At 32.9% G+C, this 11,405-nt stretch overlaps 1 protein-coding gene across 1 annotated transcript; it reads left to right on the top strand.

The window, feature by feature from the left end:
* The first annotated feature begins 5,870 nt into the window (after positions 1-5,870).
* LOC118196841 (uncharacterized) lies at positions 5,871-10,431 on the top strand. Its single transcript, XM_035368319.2, has 3 exons — positions 5,871-6,212; positions 6,946-7,099; positions 9,916-10,431. The coding sequence occupies exons 1-3, from the start codon at positions 6,062-6,064 to the stop codon at positions 10,349-10,351; spliced, it is 741 nt and encodes a 246-aa protein (XP_035224210.2). The 5' UTR covers positions 5,871-6,061; the 3' UTR covers positions 10,352-10,431.
* The last annotated feature ends 974 nt before the right edge of the window (positions 10,432-11,405 follow it).

The raw sequence follows: 11,405 nt of genomic DNA, 5'->3' as shown, positions 1-11,405 counted from the left end.
TGGCGTCACAAAAAACATGGATTGAACACTGTTTTGGCTGATATCGTATCCACCTTGGAATTTTAATGTTTTTCAAAAGAGAAATGTCTTTTACCCATTTCAAAAATTTACTTTTAATTTCGGTGTTAACTTCTTCGTCCCATTTTACTTTTGTTTCCCATGTACGCTGTAATAACATCTTAGGTAATATAAGGACTGGACATGTTATACCGATGGGATCAAATACTTTATGGGCTATTGCCAAAATACTTCTTTTCGTAACTTTCTCGAAACAAAGATTTTGTAAATTAGCAACATTTATTTGAAGAGTATCGCCTTGTCTTTCCCATAACAAACCTAATACATTCGCAATAGTTTCTGTTTCTAAACTACAGTCGGTATATTCCCAACCCCGCGTTTCAAATTTTCGTTCTGCCATAACATCTGAAGATACTTTCATGAAGCGCTGTAATTCATCTTCACTTCCAACACTTGTTACACAGTTATCAACATAGAAACTATTCATTAATTTAATAATAATGTTGGAAGGATATTTTTCATCTGCATCATTTTTCTCCAAAATTGAATTTAAGTGATATTGAATAACAGCTCCAAGTAAAAATGGACTACTAGTTACACCAAATACGACTCGACAATGACGAAAATGCTTCAAGCCATCTTCACCCTTTATCCAAAGAAATCGGAGGAAGTTTCTGTCACTAGAATTCAGGCCAATTTGTAGAAAGGCCTTACGAATATCAGAAATCACCCCTATTTTTTCTTGACGAAATCTATTTAAGATTGTAGGAATAAATGAAATAAGGTTTAATCCCTTTTCAAGACAATCGTTGAGACTCGGAGAACCCTTTGCTTTAGACGAAGCGTCAAATACTGGCCGTAACTTCGTAGTACTATGTTCCTTAACAACGTGTCTATGTGGCAAATAATGATGGGGTAAATCTAATTCATTTACGGGTACTTCCTCTATTATGCCCTCTTTGAGCCATTCTTGGAATATATTTTCATACTCTTGGCGAAGATTATCTATTTCAAGTTGTCTAATCGTACCGTGCAACCTTTTAAGCGATAACTCAAAATTATCCGACAGGGGAGGGTGCCCTTCCAACCAAGGCAAAGACACTACAAAGCGGTCATCTTCTATTTTTACAGTATCAAGAAAATGTTGCCTGGTAGCCTCATACAATTCCAATTTAGTCTTTTGTTCGGATGGGTCCGTAATACCAAGCGAGTCGAGGACCCATAAATCAGAAATACAAGCCTCTTTATTCAACATTGATGTAACTAAGAATGTTGAACCTTCACTATTCAACTCCCCGGTTTTTCCCATAACCGTCCATCCTAACTTTGTCTCAATAGCCACAAGACCGTTTGAAATTTGTTTACGATTCCCCGTTAATAATCGTCCTGCAACATCGGCTCCTATTAAAATTTCTATGGGTCCTTCTAAACGATCTGTTAAATTTATTCCACAGTCAGCAAGCTCTTTAAGCCATATTCCTTGTCCAATAGAAGGTATACTATTACAAATAACAGGCTGACTTAACGCATCAAAATTACAACTGTAAGAGCCAGACATATTAGATAAATGAATTTTGTAAACTTTATGTTCACACAAACTGGTCGTTGTACCGCCAAATAATGCGTGGCTAAGGTATTCCTTTACCGTATACCTGTAACCCATATCTTGAGCTGCGCTTTGCAGAATATATGACCTTTGAGAACCAGTATCAATTATAGCTCGAGCCGAACGAGATTTTTTATCTCCTTTAATTATTACTCTTATTGTTTGCAGCAAAACTTTAGGAGACCTTGAAGAAATGTTGGCGAGTGTTTCAGCCTGATTTGAAGGCTGTTCCGTTGCCCTTGTCTCACCCATTTGTGAATGGCCCTTACATAGAAAAATATGATGCCTTTTGCCGCATGTAAAACAAACTGTTTTTAATCTACACCTCCTGACAGAATGTCCAGATTTCAGACACAGATAACAAGAGCGTGTCCTTTGGACCAAAACTTCTCTTTCCGACAACGATAAGTTACGCGCCTGAAAACATTCCGCAGAACCATGATTTATACTGGAACAAAATATGCAGCCTTTTCTAGCTTCATTAGAAGAAGTAAACAGTTCAGCTGCCGTAGGTTTTAAGCGAGGTTCTCTTATCTTTAAACCCGAATTCCCTTTCTTATTACCGTGAGCCAATCGATCGAAAACATTGAAAGATTTAGCTGCTAAAGAAATTCTTTCCTCACTTTCAACTTCACCGCGCAAGAAACATAAAAGGCGCTCAAGGTCAGATTCCCTTTCTCTTAACTGGGCGTTTTCGCCGGTTAAACTTTCTGATCCTTTACGCGAAAACCTAAGTCTCTCCCACGTTTTTAAGACTTCATTTGGCAATGCTGATTCTACCAATGGATATAATATCGCGCAATATTTGCCTCTATTTATTCCCAATATCTCCAAGGCTCTTAGATTAGATTCCAGTTCATCGTATAGTTTCCGCAAAGAGTGTGTACCTTGTTTTTGAATAACAAGGGTTAACAAATCACGAATATAAATCTCCGTTAGTAATTCTTTGTTACCAAAACGCGTCTGCAATGCTTCGATTGCGCTCTTGTAACTATCGCCAGTTGGCGGAAAGCTTTTAACTATTTCCTCTGCAGGAGAATTCTTCTCCATAGCCTGTGCTAAATAAGCAAATTTATCATTATTATCTAATGTAGGATCTTTATCAATCTTTTGGAATTGCCCCCAAAATCCTAGCCATTTCTTCACGTTGCCGTCAAAGATAGGCAATTTAATCTTCGGATAATGTAACATTTTATTCTGAATAAAGGACGGATCAATTAAAGTTACATTCGGGGTTCCAGAAGTAAGATCTTTTACTTTACTTTCCAGAAGTCTCCACCTATCAAAATATAATACAGATTCATCTATTTCCTTAATAAGTAAAGTCTCATCTGTAATTTCTTTAAACATTAATTCTCGTATTTTCATTTCAGTATCAAACAAAACTTTAGCTTTCTCGGCAATAATTTTTATTTTAATTAATTTTTCTTCCTGATTAAATTTAGTTTCTTCATTGTCAAATTCATTACAAGCTTTACTGAATAGTCTTCTATATTGAGTTCTTGCTAATTTTAAGGCTTCCATGATTCAAAAATAAAAAAGTCGCTTACCTTGCAGACAATATCCTGTCGCTTGATGCCAAATGTTGATTTTTCCGATAATAATCCTATATGCTATATCTGACTTCGAATCTAAAATTTTCTGAAGAACACAAAAACCTTGTCTAAAACTTAAAGGTTTATTTAACTGGAACTTCAACACTGATGAAAACTTAACATCACAAACAAAAACTTAACATCTTGGGTGGAAAACTTCAAAGTGCTTTAAAGTAACAGCTATGCCGGCACGGTGAAGAACACTTTCCTTTAAAAGACAGAATCCATCTAGCCCTTTCGGCATATATCTCCATTCCGCTGAATTCAGACATCCGCTCCTACGTGTTTTGGACTTAAACGGCCACGGCTGGAACTGGAATAGGACTGGATCAGGACCGGAACAGGACTGGAACAAGACGGGAACCGGAACAGGACTGGATCCGCAACAAGACGGGAACCGGAACAGGGCGGAAACCGGAATCTCTCATCCCCTGGCTTCTCCCCGGGCAGGTCTATTCTGGCTCAAACTAAAAGGAACTGCGGTGCCACTAAGGAAAGCACCTCCTTTTATTGCCGGCGGTTGCCGTTACTACAGGCGACTTATGCAAATATTTAACAATTCCTTTGTTATTCAAGTCGCATATATGATAAACTTTTATATCAATATTTTTAGTGCGCGAACTGAATTTTTCAGATTCTACAAGTCTTATAGTAGACTTATTATCTTCAAATACCTTTATCGGTAGCGTTTGGGGTAGATTGAAATCTTCTGTTAATTTTAATAGCCATAATAGTTCTTGCGTATCTTGCGATAGTGCAACATATTCAGCTTCTGCTGAGGATAAAGAAACACAAGTTTGTTTTCTTGAAAACCACGAAATACAGTTTTTTTCCTAATAAAATAACACTTCCTGATGTAGATTTTCTATCATCAATATCTTGTCCCCAATCAGCATCTGAATAAACTATAATATTAGGTTCTTCATTCGACAAAATTTGTAAGGACAGATTCTTTGTCGTGTTTAAGTATCTAATTATTCTTTTAACAGCATTCCAGTCCTTTTGACGTGGATTATTACATTGCTGAGTATGTGAGTTGAAGCTGTGATATCTGGTCTTGTGATAGACGATATATACAAAAGACTTCCAATAGCTTGGCGAAATTTATCATTTGAACTTAGGAGATTTTCTTCCTTATTTAGATTATAATAGTTTGTTTCCATTGGTGTGCTAGCGGGTTTCGCTTCTTCAAGATGAAATTGCTTGACAAGTTGATTTATTTTATTTTTCTGTGATAAGAGATAACTTCCATCTTCCTTGCGATTTATTTCCATGCCTAAGAAATATTTAGCTTCACCAAGATGCGTTATTTGGTAACGTTTCCTTAAATCATTAATTGTTTGAAGAATTAGTCCTTCTTCTGTAGAACTTATTAGGATGTCATCAACATACACTATTAAATTAATTCTTTTATTACGAACCACTTTTGTGAAAAGACACGGATCTGCTTTGCTTTGACTGAACCCAAGATTCTTCAATGTATTTCAATTTCTGCATTCCAGCACCTAGCTGCTTGTTTGAGACCATAAATCGACTTCTGTAATTTACAAACTTTATGTCTTTCTTCTGGAACCACGAATCCTTCTGGTTGTTCCATATATATTTCTTCATTTAAGTTGCCATACAAAAAAGCTGTTTTAACATCTAGTTGATATACCTTGGCATTATTATACGCTGCCCATGCTAAATCAACTCTTATCGTAGTGTGTTTCACTACTGGTGAAAATGATTCATCATAATCACTGCCGTATTTTTGAGTAAATCCTTTGGCTACTAAGCGTGCTTTGTATTTTATATTTTTACCAGTTTCATCATATTTTGTCTTAAACACCCATTTGCTGCCTACTGTATGTTTTTCTGGTGGTAATTCTGTAAGTGTATAGGTTTCATTTTCTTTTAGAGAATGTATTTCTTCTTGCATAGCTTTGATCCAAGCTTCTTGTTTACGTTTTGGTAAGTTTAGAATTTCTTCAAATTTATTTTTAGGTAAGATTGATTCTTCGTCTTCTGCTTTATAAGAGAATCTTTCCGGTGGGACCCCTTTGGTTGATCTGCTAGAAACCCTTCTTTCAACATTTTCTTCACATTTAATTAACTCTTCAGAACTTTTTTAATCTTCTGTAAAATCATCACCAAGAGATGTTTCTTCATTATTTTCTTCATCTTCTTGCGAGTTATTGAAGTGAATTAATTCTAAATCTTCAGCATTATTTTCTGCATGTTTGTCAGATAAAGACGCGTTTTCTGAAAATTTAACAGTTCTACTTACTATTATTTTCCTTCCACCTACATAAATCCTGTATCCCTTACTTCGTAAATCGTATCCTACGAATATTCCTTCTTCAGCCCTGTTGTCAAATTTACGCCGTTTTTGTTTGTTCACGTAATAAAATGCTCTACAGCCAAATAATCGTAAATGACTTAAGTTTGGTTTTCTACCATTCCACAATTCATATGGTGTTCTATCTGTGGCTTTAGTTGGTAACCTATTTTGAAGATATGCAGCAGTAGCTGCTGCTTCAGCCCAGAATCCTTTCGGTAATTTAGAGTTTATTAGCTTATCTTTTGTCATTTCTATTAAAGAGCGATTTTTCTTTTCTGCGACGCCGTTCTGTGCCGGACAATAAAGGCCCGTTTACGGCCTAGCGGAACTTTGGTCCCAAGAAGCGTAAGCTAACGTCCTAAGAAACGTAACCTAAGTCGAGCGGTTAATCTTCAAAGGGAATTGACGTAAACCCAAGAGATGGAAAATTTTAACTCCGAACCTATGAGATGAAAGCTTTGGCCAATCACAGACGTACAAACTATCACGAGGGTTTTGTTGATGCTTTAAGCGAAAAACATGGCGGAAGATTTGACTACGTCTGACTGCAAATTAATTGCAGAAGTACAACAACATCCGATTTTATGGGATAATAGAAAAAAAGAATATCGAATGAAAAGAGGACAAGACGTTGCTTGGCTACTGGTTGCCGAAAGACTGAACCGAGATGGTATGTATCCATTTATTTATTTTTTTGCTCCTTTCGGATTGCAATGTGCTCTCTTTTATTCTATTTCTCTTTCGACTAACGCAATTGTTCAAGTACAAAATAGGTTTATTAACGATTACACGATAAAAATTTGTTGACATATATTAAATTATAGCATTTTGGAACATTTCTGAAAATCTGAGTTTTATAAAATTTAAATAAGCTCAGTAGATGGATTTTTTTTAAATTAAAGTTTATTAACTGCTTTAAACTGTATCTAAATGTACACTGTTCTATGAAAATTATATGCAGCAACCTTCAATTATATATATTTAAAATTTTTCCCAAATTATAGCAATTCAAATGATTACATAATTTTAGCTATTGTCTTTACATTAGTTTGCTCTTCTTTTTTGCAACATGTTACTAAAGGCTTATGAGAAGAAGAAAGTAAAAGTAGTAAGTGTGAAGATCAACAGTAGTAAAAATTTGATTAAAGTTTTCCTCCTCAATTTTCAGAAATACATTTTCTTCATTTCTCATGCAAATGTTTATTCCGAAATACATAAAAAATCCCTAAATATATAAATATCCATATATAAAAATATATAAGATCCATATTTCATTTTCGTATGGATACATTTTGAATCTCATATAATTAATATAATTGTTTGCATAAAGTATTAATAATTAAACAGTAATTAATTACAGTGGTTGAATTAAAATTTCGGCTATATTTGTTTTAATTTCACAGTTGAAGAGGTTACTTACCGGTGGCAGAATCTGCGTAAGCAATATAGCCGAAGAAAAACAAAATGCAAAAGTGGAGCTAGTGCAGAGTCTGCAGAGCAGCAATGGCATCTGATGCCCCAAATGTCATTTTTGGATCCATGTATCCGCCATCGAAGGTAAATATTCAGAACCAAATTATTTAGTTATGTTAAATATAAAATGATAAATTTTCATATTAACAAAATACAATCTTACTTGTTAGTAGTCTGTAATATTATAAAGCATAAATGGATTATTTGGAGTTATCCTAGGTTGGCTAGCAATCAAAAATTGTAACTTTATTGATATAAATTTATTAAATATGTTAGATAGTCACATATGTGGATATAAACCAATTTACTTAAGAAATTCCTCCCCTTAGGCAGATAGACCTTATATGCTTTGCCATAACTCAAATTCTATCCAAATATTTATGCTCTGGAAAACAAAAACTTCTCCTACAGAATTTTTTTTTACCATTTATTGCCTCATCACTCGTTATGAATGGTTTAACACCTTGTATATGTGTTATAATAAAACTGTATTACACATTATAGTTTTTTTCTAACGTGTTTGGGCCAACTGAAGTTCTTACCCATAAAAAATGTTGTAGAAACTTTGCTGTTCTGTACTTTTTTAATCTTCCCAATTAAAAATAGGCCAATATTTTTGCAATGTAAACTTATTAACAAAGTACAGCATATGCATAATATAAACAAAGCACTTGCTCTTTCCTTTGAAAGCTGAGTTTCTAAATATTTTGATGAAGACTCGTCTGTATATATATTTTTTTCTTTTTGTGGCCAATTTCTTTTTATAGTTTATCCCTCTATAGTTGATGCCCATATTTCTGTACTCACACAGCTCAAAACTGATGTGTTACTGACCATTTTGATGTTCAGAAGTTAGTGTTTGAGATTATGCATACCTGCTTTAATTTTATGAAGTTACTTTGCACTTAACACATAAAGCCTGGGATTAATTATCATAATATATACCATCAGATCAAGGAGTTGTGCTTAAATTATTACATTAACTCATAATGAAAATAAATACAAAAATATATATGAAACTGAATTAAAAAATGAAGTTGTAATACTTTATTACTGAATTAACTGTTAAAATCTTTCATGGCATGAAATTTTTCAAAACAGTCTCCAAAGTATAGTGACCTTTTTTTATTTATAGAATGTGAAATGTGTAAGCCAAGATTAGATAAAATTTGTCTTAAACTGTAAGATACAAAAAATTTGATAAAATTCTCTTGTGATTGTGTTTCTATAAAAAGAAATAACAGTTATTAGTGGCTCAATATTTTCATTTATGTAAGGGCTTTGTATGCATATTCAAAATTTTTTCAATGAAGGCAAGAGATTCTGCTTTTTCATCTAAAATATTGATTTCTTTATAATTACTATATATACTATATACTTTATAATTACTATACTCTTTATAAGTCATTTAAAGTAATCTCTATTTAGGGCATACTACATTATTGTTACTGTCAAAAACACTACTGTCATCACAACTGTTAAATTGCAGCCTCCAATAGTAATATTTACATCCATGTTATTTAACTCATAATCCCGCTGATCTTCACTACTATAAATTTGATTTTCTATGGCATTAATATAAATAAATGTTACATTATAAATAACATTTATTTGGATTAATGAGAAGGATGAAACTGTTTGTGCTGAGATGACAGATTGTCATAATTTAAATCTGAGATGCGATTCCACGTCCAATAATCTGTTCCATTTTTTCGTCTTAATGTCTACAAATACAGTCAAATACCGAAAATCCACCAACTCCTGAAATCTGCGTTGCCTCTCAGAATATAAGCATTCAGTTTATATTCTGAGTTTCTTGGTTTCGGAAACCGCAACATTGAGTACGAAATATCGAAGAAAAAATACTTACCGAATAATGACGTCATAATAACTGAATAATAATGAGTCATAATGGAAATACAAAATTATTGACATAAAAGTTTAAGAAAAAAGATAAGTTTTTTTCCTTCTAATCTGTATCGAGGTAAAAAAGCAGACGATTCACTCTTTGTTCAAGTTCACGATCGATTCACTCTTTGTTCAAGTTCAATAGACGATTCACTCTTTGTTCAAGTTCATGATTCACGTTGTTGTATTTTCTGAACTTTGTTATTTCACGAGATTGTTTAGTGCTGCCTTTTTTTTATCCGGATATTTTGTGGATAAATTAAGAATATTTTAAATTTCAGCCCTTGTTAATACAATGACAGATTTAATGCATATAATAAATTATTGCAGTAAAGTATGTAATTTAATTAAATGTATCTAATACACCTTATTTATTTTGACCATACTTCGGAAAATAAATTATTCATGTCATTTTGCTTTCTCCATATTTGTACGATAAAATTATTAGTGAGTAAATATGACAATTCGGTTGTATATTGCAGTACAAAAGATTCAAAGAGTGATGATGATTTCACCCCTCCCCATATTTGATAAAGTATTATTTTAATTAAAAGCAAAATGTGATCCAGCACTGCTCCAAGAACGTAATGACTAGGAATTACCCCATACAACTGGATGTAACAAACTGTATTTTTTTAGAAATTATTCTTGCAAATATTAATAAACACAAAAGATTATGTAAGAAAAGAATCCAATGGGATGTTATAATTCAAATTAACAAAAAAAGCTTTTTAGTTTCAGGTAATCACACTGAAGCAAGAAGACTCTTGGTTTACATTATTTTTCATGCTAAATTTTAAGATCTATTTAAATTGTCTGCAGTTCATAAGTAATAGAAATTAAAAAATGAGCTATTTAATGCAGTAACAAATAAGATTCTAAATTTGCTTATTTCACTACCTAATTACTTTGTATCACAAAATAATCATTAATGTATTAAAAATATTTTTCATATGCATTTGATTTTTTTTCCTCGTTTTCTTTCTAAACAGGACGCAGACAAACTTTCAAGGAAACAAAGAATTCGAGGAGCTTAATTTCACAGTAGAATCTGTTGTCTCCGAGTCTTCAGATAATATTGAATATCCGACAGAACCTGAATATGTGGAGCCATCTGCTATTCACGTTATGCCCTCATGTGAATCACCTTTATCACCTGCATCAAGCTCCAGACAAATCTTAGATAATACTAATTCAAATAATAATGATGAAAATACTCCTAGAGGGAAGAAAAGAAAAAAGAGAGAAACAATTGAAAGTTCATTGCTTTCTGTTATTGATGAAACAAATAAATATTTAAAAAATCACCATCGATGTGAAAATGATGATGATGATGATGATGATAAACTATTTTTATTGAGTCTCCATAGTGATTTGAAAAAAATGACTGATGAAAAAAAATTGGAAACGAAAATACAATTTTTATAAATTATGGCAATAAATAAATGAAATTATTTGTACATAACACTAATCAGTTGTTTTATTGTTTTAATTACATATTTCATAAATATTTTCAAAAAATAAATTTACACAATAAATGCTTTCCTTTCTTGCCATGGTACTGCTCCTTCTGCAGAAAAATATTCACAAAAATTATCTCGAACTGCAGATGCAGCACGGGATGAATTATTGGCCCCTAGACGGCCAAGAGGTTGCCATGTAAATTCTTCTGTTCTCCACATACCTTCTTTAATGGTGGCATTTGAAAGAAGAGAATCAGCAAAGTTCACTAGACAGTATTTCTTAGCTGCCTTTCCCAACTCATTTTTCATTAAGTAATTATGAAGGCAACAGCATGCCAAAACTACTTTATTAGCATGCTCTGGGTTCAGGGCAATTTCAGTACGAAGTACTCTCCACCTAGACGCCAATATGCCGAAAGCATTTTCAACGCACCTCCTTGCTCGAGAAAGTCTGTAATTAAACATTTTTCTTTCATTCGACAGAAATTTGCCAGGATAAGGGCGTAAAATATTTTTCCTGAGTGGAAAAGCCTCATCTCCAACAAATACAAAAGGCAAAACTCGATCACTATTTAATAATGGTGTTGTATTTGGAAATGAAAACAAAGTTTCACTAACCAAAGCTTTACCTAGTGAACAGTTACTGAAAATTCCACCATCACTGACTCGTCCATAGTTGCCTGAATCAACATAAAGGAAAGTGTAACTAGCATCTGCCATTGCCATTAGGACTATGCTGTTATAGCCCTTATAATTATAATATGTTGATTCAGCTGACGGTGGAGCTTATATTCTGATATGCTTACCTACAAGAAAAAAAAGCAACAATTATTAATTGCCTAAAGAAAAATAATATACACTTTAATGATAAAAATTAATATAAATACTTTTTCCAATAATAAATTCAGTTCTTAAATTAGAAACTTGCAAAAAAATTCCTCTTTATATTAAAGTTTGTTTTTCATTTCACACTTTCATTTATTTATTATGAAACAATTCCAGTCTTTTGATATTTTAAG

This window comes from Stegodyphus dumicola, chromosome 3 (assembly GCF_044657685.1).
Source record: "Stegodyphus dumicola isolate Sdum_Otavi_A_Nest chromosome 3, ASM4465768v1".
NCBI lineage: Eukaryota > Metazoa > Arthropoda > Arachnida > Araneae > Eresidae > Stegodyphus > Stegodyphus dumicola.
The sequence above is the reverse complement of the archived record's forward strand: the minus strand, read 5'-3'. Positions and strand labels throughout refer to the sequence as shown.

Bases quoted from the DNA above. Each gene is read 5' to 3' on its own strand.
- LOC118196841 (XM_035368319.2), top strand. From the start codon at position 6,062: ATGGCGGAAGATTTGACTACGTCTGACTGCAAATTAATTGCAGAAGTA. The intron at 6,213-6,945 runs GTATGTATCCAT...TTAATTTCACAG, and splicing joins CGAAAGACTGAACCGAGATG to TTGAAGAGGTTACTTACCGG. The intron at 7,100-9,915 runs GTAAATATTCAG...CTTTCTAAACAG, and splicing joins CCATGTATCCGCCATCGAAG to GACGCAGACAAACTTTCAAG.